Source organism: Crocuta crocuta, unplaced genomic scaffold (genome assembly GCF_008692635.1).
Source record: "Crocuta crocuta isolate KB4526 unplaced genomic scaffold, BGI_CrCroc_1.0 scaffold217, whole genome shotgun sequence".
Classification (NCBI taxonomy): domain Eukaryota; kingdom Metazoa; phylum Chordata; class Mammalia; order Carnivora; family Hyaenidae; genus Crocuta; species Crocuta crocuta.
This window is the reverse complement of record NW_027532208.1, coordinates 5,989,088-6,006,125: the sequence shown is the minus strand read 5'-3', so window position 1 is coordinate 6,006,125 and position 17,038 is coordinate 5,989,088. Positions and strand designations below refer to the sequence as shown.

At 45.4% G+C, this 17,038-nt stretch overlaps 1 protein-coding gene across 1 annotated transcript in view; it reads right to left on the bottom strand.

Annotated features, from left to right (window-relative positions):
• Positions 1-17,038, bottom strand: part of AUTS2 (activator of transcription and developmental regulator AUTS2) — a 1,129,625-nt gene that overhangs the window by 26,611 nt on the left and 1,085,976 nt on the right. The window contains exon 8 of the mRNA XM_077777870.1: positions 1-444. Within this exon, the coding sequence (XP_077633996.1) occupies positions 1-444 (444 nt within the window). The remainder of the gene's footprint in view (positions 445-17,038) is intronic.

The following is a 17,038-nucleotide window of genomic DNA, read 5'->3' as shown; positions in this document are numbered from 1 at the left end:
TGTTGTAGTCAGACAATGGCTGGGAGAGGCTCTGGGCCGAGGGGTGGGCCTGCACAGGCGGGAGGCTCTGATGGAGAAGCTGGGTGGGCGACTGCGGCCTGGGCGGCCTCTGCACAGGAGGCTGAGGGGCTGGCTGAAGCTGGGCCTCTGGGGGCGCCTGGGGCGGCTGTGTGCTTGGCCGTGGGGGCTGAGGCGGGGCCTCTGTGCGCCGCGCCGAGTCAGGGTCTGGAGAGGGAGCTCGGGGCTGGGGCTCGGCCTGCGGCTGGGGTGGCGGCTGAGGGACCTGAGGGCAGGGGTCTTTAAGCACCACGGGCTCAAAGATCGGCTCTTTGCAACAGTCCTGGCTCTTCTCCTGGCTTCTCTCTAGACCCGATATCTTGGGGACAATCGGGCCTGCATCCTGGCTGTCATGTTCGGGTAGTGTGCCGACACCTAACTCCGGATCTGTGCGGGGGGGGGAGAGCAGAGACAAAACCACAGGTAATGACATGTGAGTGTGGAATGAGGGGCAGAAAGCACAGTCCAGGCCCAGATCACAGATCGCACGGTGTTGGCGAGGTCCCGCCTGCTGGCTTCCTGGCCTCGCTCTACCGCGTGCGGGACACGGGCACGCTGTGGACAGGCCAAGGCGGCCCGGCCGGAGGAGGCTGCATTCCAGAAAGCAGCCTGGGCCACCAGAGTCTGAAAATGAATGTTTCCCTTCATCTTGACAAAGGCGTTTATGGAGCAAAATTAAGAAACAATAGCCGGCAAGTTGATTTTTCCCATTTATAACCCATACAGTTCTTGAATATACAAGGGAGCGGTGTTTTCAAACAGCAAGTGAAGCAAATGTTATTTAACCACACACAGATGTTCCTTCTTGGCCTTGCGTCTTCTCCCTTCCCATTCTGACTGATGAGACACACTTGACATTTACAGAAATAATTTTTTGTTTGGCAAGTGCTAAACTGGTCAAACGGCGGGGCCGCCTCGTGCTCACCAAGTGATCCTAGCAACGTCTGAGATCCAAGGTGCAAACATGAATTCAAATCAGTTCACAGCCAGCTATACAAAGCCAGGCCTTTTAAAGGGTCCCCCACACTCCCGGCCACTGAAGGGTGCAGTGCTGAACGATGAGGCAGAGCCTAGATGTGAAATCCCACCAGCATGAACATGGGGCCAAGTCCATGCTCCTGGTACGAATTTAAAAGATACGCTTCTCTCCAAAGCCCCAAACATCCATGCCACATCTCACAGAGTATTTGGTCACCCCATTAGCCAAACCCCATAAAATCCTCTAACAGAAGAAAGACAAATATGGCATTAAATAGAAAGAAATGTCCCTATCGAGTTATGCTTTTGAGTACATTGGGGAAGGGGGCGGGGAATGATCCTTCTCGCTACTTTGTGCTGAAAAAAAAAAGCCATCCTTTTATTATCACACAGCTCAGAAATCGGGGGAGAATGGGTCGCGATAGTCTCTGAAATGAGGATGTGCTCCAGGCATTCTGAAATAAACTACTTGGGGCATCGGCTTTCTCTTCCAGTCTCACTGCATCGTGTGTGAAACCTACACGGTATTCGCAAGGGTCCTATCGATTTCCGCTGAAGTCCCCTTGGGCACACACACTTGCTGTGTTTCCTCCCCTGGAATTTGCATCAAAGCGATCCATTATTTTCAGCGTTCTTTTGGTAACAAAGAGATCACACCTGTGACATGCACAGAAGCAGAAGCAAACTGGGTTTATAAACAAAGCACATTTGGGGGCTAATACGAGCCTGGCTATCTTTACAAGTGCACAGGCAGCCTCCAAAGAAAGCCCCCTCTTGGCATGTTTCAGCTACCAAAGGATAAAAACATCCAGTAAGACCCCAGTGAAAAGTTAACTCCAGACTCCTGGCATCCCTCTCACACATCTTTCCATCCAGTGCCGTCCTTCAGAGCCCTTCTGGGAAGATTTTTGATAACGATAAGCTGAAATTTTACAAATTCCCAAAACCTTAGTTTCTAACTCGAGGGCTGAGAGAGAACATCAAGATTCTTGAGGTAGACAGGCTCCATTCAGTCAGAACTCCTAAATCAGGAGACAAGACCCTTTATCTGCAGACATTCACACCAAGGGGATCTGGTTCCGCTTCGCTTTCAAGGTTTTTTCCATCCCTTTTTTAAGATTTTCCATAGCAAGCAATTACACTAGCTCACTGAAATACACAGGCTTCCTACAATGCGAGCTGGTTAAGTGGGTTCGGGGCCGATGCACTACCACCCCAGATATCCTAACGACACACGATAGAAGAGATTTTCCCTGGTGAGAGGTTCTGGGTGCATAAGCAGGGATTCCTCCCACTCTGACACTCAGACGGCTAATTTAGGATCATTATGCTCGCTCTAATGGCAGGAATACATCTCTCTCCTTTTGAAGTGCTTTGTTCTCTCCAGATCGGGATGGTGAAGAAGAAATACGTACACATTTTCCATCTCATTAAGTTTAAATTCAAATTCATGTTCTCCCTCCCCAAATCGGTGTCCAAAATTTCTCTCTGACATAAAAGAAAGTTTCATTTTCCAAGGGACACCGCCCAGAGGATATATCATTTCGATTTCCTTATGCCGGTAAGGAAGCACATTAGAAATACATAGATAAGTGCTTCGTCTATCTAGCTTGACTGTATTTGTCTCCTCGTTCTTTATTTAATGGGCTTCTAGAATGTGGACAACACAGCCAAGTTGGCGGGAGGCATGGTGCAGGCTCGGGCTTGCTTCCCAAGGCTGTCACGTCTGCTCTGTTGCCCCGTTGTCACTGTTGGTTAGTCCCACCCTAGTCACAGCTAGAATTAGGGGAGCGGGGAGCAGACTGCCGATCACCATCCCAGACAACCAGCTGGGGGTGCACAGGAACCCTGAAATCTCTCTAGTGAGCCCTGCGAATTTCTACGGGGTTATCTATGATGAATGACTCGGAGAACCCAGAAGCACAGAATCTCGGCCTGAGACCAGAATCCGGGAAATCATGCACTTGAAGGTGCAAATGACCTGAACACCTGATTTCCAATGCTGATTAGGACTCAGGAATTCTGGGGCGGGGCTCCAGGGTCTCCTTTTCTGAGTATTTCCCAGGTGATACTCCTGAGGCTTGGCCCTCTCTGTGAGTAGCACGGATCTTATTATCCAATCCTCTCTGATTAGATGGGGAATAAGCCCAGAGAAGGTACAGAACGTGCTTGCTGGAGCTCACGTGGCTGTTTCCCGAATCAGATGACTTTTGTTCTAGTCCTAACTCTTGCCACCATTAATTGCTTTTTCTCTGATTTACGTTTTGCTGCCCCCTCAGAAGGAAAGATCCTAAAACAAAGGTGATGGTAAAATCCAGGAGTTCGTTAAAATATTTGGTACAAGGAGACAGTGAAGGGTTAGGAAAGCTACAAAGAGTTGCTGGAACACTTGGACTTCAGCTACAGCTGAAAGCGATCATCAATCCATCGATGCCCTATTGCTGCAACTTAGAAGCAAGGCAGTGGCAGGTTAGAAGGCTGGTAAGAACTTTGGGGCTGAGACAGTTTTATGACTCCCCATTTACACGAGTCTCTTGAGGCACAGATGAGGCGTCATGCATTTTTGTGGCTAATCGGTAATGCATTTCCTCTTCCTTTCAATTATTCAATAAATGTATCTTCCCAGTTAAGCTTTTCCATCTTGACAGTCAATTTGTCTTACTGTGCTTCTCCAAAATTGGCAAGAACGCATTAAAAAAAATAATTTTGTATTGCTTTGTGTGCTCTGAGTTTGCCAAAGGATGAAATTTGCTGAGGTTGAAAGAAATAAGAATGTGCAAATGGACTCGTCTTATTTACAAGGTTTACTCATTACAGTTTGGGGTTTTAGAATCTCTTTTCTTGTGATTATAAAAATAACATCATGCTTATAATAAAATACATGCAAATTAAAATTACACTGCACAGTACAGTAAAAAGGGTGAATTTACCACATGTAAATTATATCTCAATAACCTTGACTCAGGGGCACCTGGGTGGCTCAGTCAGGTAAGCGTCCGACTCTCGATTTCAGCTCAGGTCATAATCTTGTGGTTTCCTGAGTTTGAGCCCCACGTCTGGCTCTGAGCTGAGAGTGGGGCTTGCTTGATACTCTCCCTCTCTCTTTGCCCCTCCCCTGCTCCCTCTCTCTCTTTCTCAAAAATACATAATAGATAAAAAAATCTTTTTGACTCAAACACATTTTTTTTTTTTAAAAAGATAAGGGCAGATTAGGAAAAGCCGGTTTAATTTTGATACACATCTGTTACAAGCTTCTTGGGGGAAATGGGGCAGAATATAAACCCCACCACCTCTGTGGAGGGTAATTTGGCAACCCTTAGCTAAGAAACTAAAGGAATTCTCTTCCCTAGATCGCAATAGACACCATGAAACAACATCATGGTAAGAATTACAAGTTTGGAAAGAAAGGAGATGGACTCATTTGGAGATTGGTTACATATAAATCTGGTACATCCACACAGTGGAAGAAATTACAGCTTGAAAATGAATGAGGAACTCTGCATATATAACATACAGCCCAGTGCCAGCTTCTGTGAATGATGGAAGAAAAATAATATATATTCCTTTTTACTTTGTGCATATAGATGCTCTAGAAGGGTACTTAAGATACCAGAGGCAGTGGTTGTCTGTATGGGGGCTCAGGCAGGAAAACCAGACATTTAGGGAGTGGGAGGAGGGGGAGATCTTTGANTCTAGAAGGGTACTTAAGATACCAGAGGCAGTGGTTGTCTGTATGGGGGCTCAGGCAGGAAAACCAGACATTTAGGGAGCGGGAGGAGGGGGAGATCTTTGACTCTCTNGAGTCAGATCCTCAACCAACTGAGTCACCCAGGTGCACCCTACCTATGAAAACTTAAAAAAAAAATTTTTTTTGGTAGTACATCACAAAAACAGTTTGAGCATGAAAAAGAAAAGCATAGCAAACAAAACAGAATTTGAAGAGTGGTATGACCATAAACATGGAGAGTAGATTTTATACAAAATAAGGGGAAAAAAAATAAAAGTAAACTGGAAAATGACTCAATGGTCAACAACTTCCCTTCAACCCATAAATAAGTACCAGGTATATTTGGTGTTAGAGATAATGTGGACTGTACCTCTAAGAAACAAATTATTCCTGTCATTTAAATTGAAAATCAACAGAGGCGCCTGGGTGGCTCGGTGGGTTAAGCGTCCGACTTTGGCTCAAGTCATGATTTTGCAGTTGGTGGGGTTGAGCCCAGTGTCAGGCTCTGTGCTGACAGCTCAGAGCCTGGAGCCTGCTTCAGATTCTGTGTCTCCCTCTCTCTCCGCCCCTCCCCTGCTCATGCTCTGGTCTCTCTCTCTCTCTTAAAAATAAATTAATGTTGAAAAAATTTTTTTAAATTGAAAACCAACAGCAATACAAAAAAAGGAAGAGGCAAAACTGTTTTCAAAATACTACTACTACTACTGCTAGTCTAGCTAGAAAACACAATCAGATGAAAAACGTATGAGAATAAGAGAATTGAGTAAAATATGCAAATAACCCCCCCAAACATTAGTAGTTTTTCTACATACCAGCAATAGTGAATAGAAAGTAACATTTAAAAATGAGCCCCTTTACAATAGCAAAAATCATGTAATACTTGGAAACAAACCTAACAAGAAAATGACAGGGCCCGTAAAGTCTCAGGAATATACCCTCCAAATTGCTTTGAGAACTTCTATATTCAAGGGTATTTTAGGAGGAGGATGACAGCGAGAGCCGCAATAAGAGGTGGTTCTCCTTCGATGACCCACCCCCCCATGGGGTTGTCAGACTTTGTGGGAGTGTGTTTGGCTCTCACAGTGGCCAGACGGCACTGGTGGCTCTTAGGGACATGAGAAGGACAACACATCTCAGTTAATGTTCTAAAATCCCACTGGACATGCGTGCAGCTGAAAAATCTAGAACCTAACTCTGTCTTTGCATATAAACACAAAATGATTTTTGTGTCGTTTTCATACACTGGAATTCCCAGGAATGCAACTATCGTACACTCCTGTATCCGTGACGTCATGTCTTGTCACGAACAAGCGGAGAGTTGGGTGCTCACCATTTGGAAAATCATGACACCAATGGTACGGCTGATCCTGGCATCTGAATTGCCAAGCCCCATGGACCTGAATGAGTCTGTTTTTGTAGCAGTCGTATTTATATACCGTCCTACATCCAGATTCAAACACCTGCCCATTTTGTTGTCTTCTAATGTAAACATTTACATACTTGAAACCATGTTAGGTTATTATGAATGACTTGCTACTTGTTTCTCCTATTACTTTTCATTAGGGTTTTGTGTGCATTTTTAAATCATGTGTCTAGATAAGCCTTTGACTAGATCTTTTGTTCCAGAAAGTAAAGAATAAGAACACATTATAAAACCTCGTTCATAGTACACAAAAAGGGTATTGGGTGCTAGGGTTGAGATTTGCTGTGTTATGTCCCGGTGATGAACTCCTATGTTTCCAGACGTCCGATAACTTACAGCAAAAGTACGGTAGTTACTTCAAGGGGTTGTTCTAAGTTCTTTCCACCATGTAGAGCACAGAATAAACGAACAGTGTTCCCCAAACTACTATTGAAAGTAACTTCCTGGAAAATATTTCTGGCCAAAATTACTATCGAGTAAAACGAAGTGCACTGGCAGCAGTATGGTCTCAAAGCTGAAAATTATCCGTATACATGTATATATGCACGCACAGAAAAAAGATTAGAAAGATATTCATCAAAATGTTCACTGTAATCTCATCATGCAGAAATAACCACAGATTTTCATTTTAAATTTTTTGCTTTTTCCCTTAACTTTCCAAAACAAGCTTCCTGTAGTAAATGTGCACTATTATTGCAGAAGAGAAAGGCATTATAGCTGACCCCTGAACAGGATAGGTTGGAACTGTGCAGATCCACATATATATAGATTTTTAAAAAAATATAAATACGGTACAGGGGTGCCTGGGTGGCTCAGATGGTTAAGTGTCCAACTTTGGCTCAGGTCGGGATCTCACGGTTTGTGGGTTCGAGCCCTGCATCTGGGCTCTGTGCGGACAGCTCGGAGCCTGGAGCCTACTTCGGATTTTGTGTCTCCCTCTCTCTCTGCCCCTCCCCTACTCATGCTCTGTCTCTCTCTGTCTCAAAAATAAATAAAAACATTAAGAGAAATTTTAAAAATACAGTACAATACTGTGAATGTATTTTCCTTTCCTTATAATCAGCTTAATATTTTCTTTTCTCTGGACTTACTTTAGTGCAAGAAGACAGTATATATAACACATATGCAAAATATGTGTTAAACGAGGAGGGGCAGAGAGAGAGGGAGACACAGAATCCGAGGCAGGCTCCAGGCTCTCAGCTGTCAGCACAGAGCCCGACGTGGGGCTCGAAACCACAAACTGTGAGATCATGATCTGAACTGAAGTCAGAGGCTTAACCGACTGAGTCGCCACCCAGGTGCCCCTCAACTGTGTATTTTTAAATGAGTTCCTTCATGGACAATCTAACTCCACCATCAAAGCAGCCAACTCAGAATGTGACTTTATTCTAGTCAAACTGCTTTACCCACTAGACGGAACTTTTTTAAAAAGCTCTTTACCCAGAGGGCAGATAAATATTTGCCTTTCAGAAATGGGGAGAGGATATGGCCTTCTCTCTACTCTGCAACATTTCCAACTGCTTCCACCTGGGCGTATTTGGGCAGAAAGGAACTGGTGGATATTGATAATTAAGGAGGAAGAAGAGAAGTGGAAGAATTCCCCTAAGGCACATTTCTGTGCTTCCAGCCTTCCCATGTCTTTACACTTGATGAGAAAGCCCTATTATGGCGTGCTCATGACAAGGTCATTACTGCAGCAAATATGAACAGCTTTAAAGACATCAAGAAAACTATGGGGGGCACTGGCCGTTAGGCAATGTGTCCATCCATCTTTTCAGAAGTCTGACCCACAGCATCTAGAAATGGGTATGTCCTATTTTTACATTATTCTGTCTTCTAGTTAACGTCTCTATCTATTTGTCCAAATGACAGAGCCACCAAGACCTCACCACACAGACGGAGTGAAGACTGCATCCAAATAAGTTGTGACGGGGGAAGTCCCAGACTTTAAATTAAGGTAAAGTGGGAACATTAATAAATGTTAAAAGTATTCAACCTTAGAAAGCCCAGAAACATATGGAAGTGTCACCTTTCTGTGAATCAACACTGAATAATTTCGAGCTACCAGCCATATCCATTCCTTGAACACCTTCTGGGCTATTCTTTTAACTAAAACAAAACAAAACAAAAAAACTCCTTTTTAGCAAAGATTACATATTTTGTGTATACTTATTAACACAAGAAGGTTGATGGGTGGACCGGGGGAGAGGGGGAAATGGGCGATGGGCATTGAGGAGGGCACATGTTGGGATGAGCACTGGGTGTTGTACGTTAGCGATGAATCATGGGAATCTACCCCCAAAACCAAGAGCACACTGCGTACACTGTTAGCTAACTTGACAATGAATTATATAAATAAAATAAAGTAAAAACAACAACTGCACTACTGGATTAATTCAGCAGTACTCTGAACTCTCCCCAAGTTTTGGGTTCTGTCTCCAGAGCTCTACATTGCAAGCATGTTCTGCAGAAAAGGTCTACCTCCTTAACATATACCTTTCTTTATTTTCCTCCTCTCTGTCTTTTCTTCAAATCATTAAACAGAGACCAGTTTGTTCCATTAGCAGATTCAATTACTCGAACGAATGGAAGGATGACATTCAGCCTCGCAGCTCTTCTTCTCGGTCACTGAAACTGTACAAATAAATTGAGGAAAACCCACTGTTTGTTCAAGGCAAATTAATTTTCAAACACTGCAAGAGTGGGAGATCAGGGGAATGGTGGGTGCTTGGCAAGGCTCAAAGAGATTCCATTTTGTGCTTGTCATTTTGTGTAAACATTAATTACCATCTGGGAGGCTAAGCTGTGGGCTGAAGGCTGTATCGTAAACCTCTGAGGGCCTCCAGGGTTCCTAGTAAAAGCAAAATCCCAAACAGTAAAAAATAGCTGTTGTATCTGCCAAAACACCAGCAAGCCTACTGGGAGAGCTGTGTGGGGGCCAGCAGGTCAGGGGGTGCCATTATCAGACAAGCTACTTTGGCTATCGCCTAGGTTCCAAGATGAACCTACGACAGGCATTCAAGACAAATCGACAGAGTGCAGGTCAATGTACTCAAACCTATTTCAAGTTTATTCCTCGTAAGCCTCACACCACGAAAAGCATCCACCCTTAAGTGTATGCCCGTGTTTCTCTCTGATGCCTTAAGGCCAAAACTCTGCGGCTCACGGAGAGTAGCAGCCTTGACTGTGCAGACTGCAGCCGCCAGGATGGCTCCCGCCTACAGAATGACGTGGCCTTGAAGGTCAACCTGGGCTTGCACTGGATTTCTTTTGCAGTCTCTTAGCAAATCAGAGCAAAGGGGGACGGACCATTCCTCCTCCAAAAGGGGGAGAAGAGTAGATTGTCACCTATTGGGGGTAGCGATGGGGGCATCGGAAAGTCTTGAAAAGACCCTAGAGTGTCAACGTCATTGGTTTTTTTCACTTCATACAAGGAAAAGACTAGTGTCACTTCGTGTGCCCAGCCCTGTGCTCCGTCCCAAGGCTACAAAGACGAACAAGAGACGGCCCCAGGCTTCCGGGAGCTGGCACAGAACAGGTACCAAGGGCGAAGCATGGAAGTGGCAGGAAACTTTGGCCTTCTAGGTCAGTGTTTGCTACCTGTGAGGCTTAGAGATAAGCTTAGCTAATCAGAGCTGAAGAACATCTCTATATATCTTATTGATCCGGAGTTATTGATGGTGGGGCACTTTTATCTAAAACGCGATCCTGCTGTACGGGTCCCAAGGACCAGTCTTAGGCCCAAAGCAACTGAACGGTGTTCTGGGCCATGTGCAGGCCTGATGGGAGAGACAGGGTATCGAAGGATAAAGTCTCCGGTCACATCAGCACGCTGGAGAAATTCCAAGCACTAGTTTCAGAGAAAGCCCAAGCTTTCGTGCTTTGGCCTCAAAGCCAGATCGCCATTATTTTTCCTTGTGTTCTCCTGCCGGCATCCGTATTCATCAGCCGACCAAGACCACCTCCTGCTTGCTCTCTATCCCCAGCGCCTCTCTGCCTCTGCCCTCCAGCGGCTGGATCTCAGCCTCCTGGTCCGTCCTCATCAGCCCTCCTGGGCTGTGGACCAAATGCCCACCTGCAACACTGGGCATGTTCACACACACGGGCACAGCCACCTTCAAATCCAGTGCCCACTCAGGCGGCCAGGGGGCTCGTTCGGTTGAGCGCCCAACTCTTAATTTCAGCTCGGGTCGTGATCTCGCGGTTCGCGGGTTTGAGTCCCATATTGGGCTCCGCATGGCCAGCTCTCTCCCTCTCTCGCTGCCTCTCCCCTGGTCACGCACACACATTCTCCTCTCTCAAAATAAATTCATAAACTTCAGTAAAAATAAAAATAAGATTAAATGTTAAAAAAAAATAAAAACGAAGCAAAAAAATGAAAGAGAAATAAAAACGCAGGATACTTCTGGGTCCTAACAAGGCAAAGTTCCAAAAGGACTTTCAACCCCAAGTCTGTACTCGTGCAACACGGCCTGCATGTTCTCCACAAACAACAAATCTAAGGAACAAGGCTCTCACCCTAACAAAAGCCACAGCACAGCACACATTCCGTGGACTCGAAGCCAACAAGGAGCCTGTTTGCTTATTTTGGAAGTTCTCCAAGAGGTGGGACCAAAGCACTGAAAATGAATTACTACTTTAGGTGTTTGGTTTGAAAAAGAGCCTTCCTGGTACCTAATCTTCCTACCTTTCACGTGGAGAACAATCAAGAGAGGCCGGGAGAGAAAAGTAAAGACTGTCCCCTTGAGCAAGGCAGCCCTCCCTCCAGTACTTCCATTGCTAAGTAAAGCCAGGGCTCCAAAGCTGTCAAGTTTCGCAAAGGCTCACAGATCTGTTTACAGACATGACACCTTCCTCACTATACTGTGGCCTGCTGCTAACTTCTAACGTCTTCGCCTGAGGCTTTCATGACCACAGTCAGAAGGGGCAACAATCACAGTCAGAAGGGGCAACAATTGGGGCGCCTGGGTGGCTTAGTTGGTTAAGCGTCCGACTTTCGCTTAGGTCATGATCTCGCGGTTCGTGGGTTCGAGCCCCGCGTCGGGCTCTGTGCTGACTGCCAGCTCAGAGCCTGGAGCCTGTTTCAGAGTCTGTGACTCCCTCTCTCTCTGACCCTCCCCTGCTCACGCTGTCTCTCTCTCCTAGAAATAAATAAAAAAAAAAAAAGAAAGAAAGAAAGAAAGAAAGGGCAACAATCGTGAGGCTTCATTCCCGGCCACCTTCTGAGGCAAAACTTCTTTGGTGTCATGCGTCTTTGGTGTTCTCTTACTGTAATACGCAGCCTTTCTTGGATCTGTACATGTTTGGTGGTATCAACACGTTCATGGTATTATGGGGCTACGGAATGAGACGCGTTGCTCGTAACATTCACCCTCTGAAAGGTTAGTGTGCCCGTGAAGGTTGGCTCTAGGGCTAAATCTTATTTTCAACATTTTGAATTCTACCAAAGATTATTTTCTCGAGGACAAAGGTAAAAGCCACTGAGACCAAAGATGTCCTGAAATATTATCAGTCACTCTGACTTCTTGCTTCACACAGTGACCCATTTTAGTGACCCATTTCAGGCACAGACTGGACATTCACTGGGACCCTGAGTAAAGAGGCTGGGTGGAGGTATATGGGATGGCAAGTTAGGGCTTCCCTCCTGTGAGTCGAGTCCATCCTAAGCTTTTCTCAGCTCCCCGGCCTACATACAAATACTCCCTAGCCCAAGTGTCTTCTTAACCTTCCACAATGCAGGGATGACATAGGTTCTAGTCAACACTGGCTTCCTCTCTCCCTGCTTCAGAGTCTGCGAGAACACGCACACTTCATCCTTCTAGAACCTGAGCATCATCTGCGTCTTCCAACGTCCCTCTCTCTACTTCTTTTCTCTCAAAATCACCTACTTCTCAGGGTCCAGGTATCACAGAGAAGGTCTCAGGTGACCCTAGTATGAAGAAGCAAACCTTTGTGATTCCTCACAGTGGCAAGTAAGCTTTTCTGTCCTGGAGAGAAGGGAGGAGGGAATCACAGACGCAAGGCAAGCGGACCGCTCTGGCCCCGCTGTGCTGAGAGAGAGAGCTGCAGAGGAAGAGGGGGCAGTTCCTGCCCACGAGCACGATCAGGGTCCCCAGGTCTCTACCAAGTCCACACTGCTGTCACTTGGTGAGAGGTAGAAGATGAGGCTCTTCCTTCAAGGAGTCATCAAATATCCTAAAACCAATGTTTTCGCAATGCACGGTGGGAAAACTCCAAGAGCCACTCCCGTCCTGTTCTCAGCAGGTCACTGCAAGAAGTGGGTTTCGCCTTGGTAAATAGTTAGCGTGCTTTGGCAGTGAAAGTTCTGTCAGCTCTCAGACATGTCCGCCTGTACTCCTGAGGACAGATGACAAATCTCCCCAAGTCTGTTCAAACAACCTGTCGTGGCCCATGGGACCCGGGTGCTGCCAAAACGCCGGCAATCTGTCTGACTAGCTTATGTGCGAGCACCGCAGATGCCTCTAGAATGAATCTGTGCAAGTAGCTTATTTTTCCCTGAAACCATAGAGCCTGTGGAAATCAGGGAAGAGAGGACTCTTGATAGTTTCTCTATGGAACTTTTGACCTTTCTGATCCCAAACCATCCACCACCTCGTACCATGATTCCAGTGTGTTCTATAACCTCGCTATTCCAAGTGTGGCCCCCGGACCAGCAACACTAGTGTCACCTGGGATCTCGTTAGGGAGTTGAATTTGCAGCTCCCGTCCATATGCAAGTTCAACTTTGCAAACCACTGTTCCAGGGACTACTGGGAAAGCTTCAGGCAGCGCTGTCGCTGAGGGATGCCGTCCGCAGGGTCCCCGATCCTTCAACGTCTTCCCCTCCCAAGGGCCACTGTTGGAAATGACTTCTTTTGTTCCTTCCCGGGTGGGTTCTCTACCAGCAAGTAAGCTGCTGTAGGGGCGGGGTGGTAGGAGGTGATCAGAAGCTGCTTCTGGTCTTGGACATGGCCATGAAAGCTGGCCACAGCGAGCTCTTATTCACGGCGGTTATTTCCCATCTGGCTCCAAGCATTCACCACGTAGGACAGGGAGTACGAGTCTTGCCTATAAGCGTGGCCATGAGCCACCTTCCAGGACCTGATGACTGTCCCGTGGAAGGGGAAGCAGATCTTTTATGAGTGACATCATGGGCAGAGCTAAGGATGTGGATCGGGGAGCAAACTTTGCACCTAAGCCAGCCTGGGCTGCCTCACAGGGGTGATCTGATTTGCTCTTTGCTGAGCATATCAAGGGAACGTTCATGCCATGAAGGACCATGACAAAAATTCTGAGGACTTAGCTGTGGAACAGGAAGGAGACTGGACTGCGTGACTTAGGAGACCCCCCGAGTTCCCTGACAAGATGCTGGTAACGCGCCCCTGGAAAGACCGACATCGTTTCTGTATTTTCCCTTCCCGTTCCAGAGCTCAGTCTTCTTAAATATTTCACCTGTAGGTTAACAGACACGATCCACTCAATTTGCACGGATTTGGACAAATGCCACATCTTAAGTTGCAAACTAAGGATCTCTACACCAAATGACTAGAAAAGAGTTTTCTTTGGGAACAGGAGGAGAAAATTTGCTTCTCCCCAGCCATGACTTTTGTGAAGCTGAAAGAGTTTGTTTTTGTAAGTGTTTTTATTTATTTTTGAGAGAGAGAGAGAGACAGAGCATGAGTGGGGGAGGGGCAGAGAGAGAGGGAGACACAGAATCCGAAGCAGGCTCCAGGCTCCATGCTGTCAGCACAGAGCTCGATGTGGGGCTCGAACCTGTGAACTGCAAGATCATGACCTGAGCTGAAGTTGGACGCAACTTAACCAACATGGGTGTGTGTGTTGTGCTGTTCCCTATATTTGAAATATTTTATCTTTTTTAAGAGAACAAATCTAATCCTTAAAGTGATTTTCTACAAACCATCCATGTAATTCATTATCCTCAGTTTATCACAGAAAAAGGAAACATGTTCAAATGTAAAATTTGAAGCTCCAGGTCTATAAGGCAGTCCAGGAAGGCAGTGAGGATGATGTGGCCATCAGCCTTCTAGAAACTACCAGCCGTGGGGCTCCACAGTGGAATGGTTAGCACTCTGGACTCTGAGACTACCTGTCTGCTTGACTTGGCCACTCACATCTGAAATGCTACAGTCCCTCTCCAGAAATAAACAGTGGGAAGTTGTACTGACTGTCCTTGGGTGGAGGCGCGCCTGGAGTAAGTGACCAAAACAGTAATATTGCCTCCCACTTAACAGCGATAATCCTGGAAGGCAAATGTCCCAAGTGGAAGCTTGCGACTTGGCTTCAGCCCTCCTGCAAACGTCTCAACTTTACCTTCAGAGAGGTCTTCAAACTGGAATGGCAAAAGGTAGTACGGCATCTGTTTTGTTTCTTTCCCAAATGCCTAAAGACCATGTGCACCTGACCGTGCCACCATCAACCCTGGCTCAATGTGACCAAAATCAAGTCCACACTTGCCCACTTCTGCTCTGGCTCTGCCGTACCTACCATCGAAGCTCGGAATCCTAGCACTGATCTAATTTTCATTTCCCCCTTCACATTCCCCCTTTCATTCACCCCCTTCAGGTGTGAATTATTGCTTTAGATGCCATTTAAGACAAATGAAATCTGCTGTTTGCTAGCAGCCTGACTGAGCCTTTAAAATGTAAAGCAGATTGGGGCGCCTCAGTGGCTCAGTCGGTTGTATCTGACTTTGGCTCGGGTCACGATCTGGTGGTTTGTGAGTTTGAGCCCCGCGTCGGGCTCTGTGCTGACAGCTCAGAGCCTGGAGCCTGCCTCGGATTCTGTGTCTCCCTCTCTCTGACCCTCCCCTGCTCGTGCTCTGTCTTTGTGTTTCTCTAACATAAACACTTAAAAAAATAAACCAGGTCATGCTGTCATGTCAGTCCCGTTTGAACTCTCCAGGGGCTTCTCCCCATATGTAGAATAAACCCTCAGCTTCTCTTACTCTGTTTCTGATTATCATCCAGTTTTCACCTCCTGCTCTCTCCCCTTTACACACATACGGGTGCTTCTGAATTCCACCTTTCAAAAGCCCTGTTTTAGTCAAACCACCTTGCTAAACCTTCTCCAGTCACCAGAGCCTGTGGCCCACCCTAACCCTCTGAAGAACTTATATTCTAGAGACTAAATGCCGAGGGACCTTACTAGGCATTTACTAGATACTGTACTGCTGTTTTATTTAGTACATGTGACTAGTTTTATTTATTTATTTAATTTTTTTAAAAATTTAACATTTATTTTTGAGAAACAGAGCATAAGCAGGAGAGGGGCAGAAAGAAAGACACAGAATTTGAAGCAGGCTCCAGGCTCTAAGCTGTCAGCAGAGAGCCTGATGCTGGGCTTGAACCCACGAACCGTGATATCATGACCAAGGCCAAAGTTGAACACTTAACCAACGGAGCCACCCAGGCATTCCCCTCCCTTTTTAAAAAACATTTTTTAAACAATTTACCCTTTATTTATTTTTGAGAAACAGAGCATGAGCAGGAGGGGGCCAGAGAGAGAGAAAGACACAGAATTTGAAGTACATGTGGCTAGTTTCAGAGGAGGGGCTGCTTAAAATATTTGCCTTTATTTCAATCCCAAACACAATGCCTTCCACTTGGCAAATATTTGATTTCTTTAGCTGCATAATAATCAATTTACAAAATCTAAGTAAATTTCTTTATATCTGCAATTCAAAAAGAAAAAAGTCGCTATAATGAGAAAAATACTCAATAAACAATTACACATTAAGCCAGAAAAATCAGGTCTCTTTGGAGTCATTTTCATAATTGAACATTATACTGCAATAAAATAATAGTATATAACACAAGCAAATGTAAAATAATTGGAAGCTATTATGAAGTTCAAGCATCCATTTTTGATATATAATAAAACTAATGTTCTATTTTGAATCATAAAAGATTCTAATATTTTTTTTATAACAGAACAAAAGCAGGGCAATCAAAAGCACATCATATTAAAGGAGAACTACCTTAATAATCGAAGGTAGGTAGCGTTGCTTTAGGAACAGGCATGGGGAGTCTGGGTGGCTCAGCTGGTTAAGTGTCTGACTTTTTTTTTAATGTTTATTTTTTATTTTTGAGAGGGAGAGCAAAAGCAGGGGAGAGGGCAGAGTGAGGGAGATACAGAATCCGAAGCAGGCTCCAGGCTCTAGGCTGTCAGCACAGAGCCCGACGCAGGGCTCGAATTNTGGAGCCTACTTAAAAAAAAAGAAAAAAAAAAAAGGAATATGCTTATGGTCTACATACTGCCTACAGACTTTAAGAGTACAAATATACAATTTTATGTGTGTTGAGAACATGAGAAAATGTACATGGCTTCACTTGGGGAATAGTCATGGGGAGGGGTCCGGTTATTTTTATTTTTCACCTTTTATCGTACTTACATTTGCAACAGAACACTGGGTTTAAATCCACAAAGGTGATTCAAAGTCAAGTTAACTGTGCAATCAGCCTAATATACTCAATATAAGGAAACAAGGTAAGAAACCTTTTCAAAGTTAGCAAAAGAGAAGTGCTCAGAACTACACAGACAAAACACCCAGCAATGAAACACCAAGTAAATGGTGGAAAGAATATTGCCCGAGCAATCATGGAGTCCAAAGTACATGGGGTTGAAGGGGGAGAGGTGGGGTTTTGTCTTGCAAATCTCTATGACTGCAAAATACAACTGGTGCCCACGTGCGTGCGCGCGCGCGCACACACACACACACACACACACACAGTGAAACTCCAACTGGGGGATAAGATGAAGGCTTATAGAATAAAGTCTTCTCCAATAAGGCAAGGGGTAAGAGTTAATTTCTTAAGCAGCAAAACAACAACACC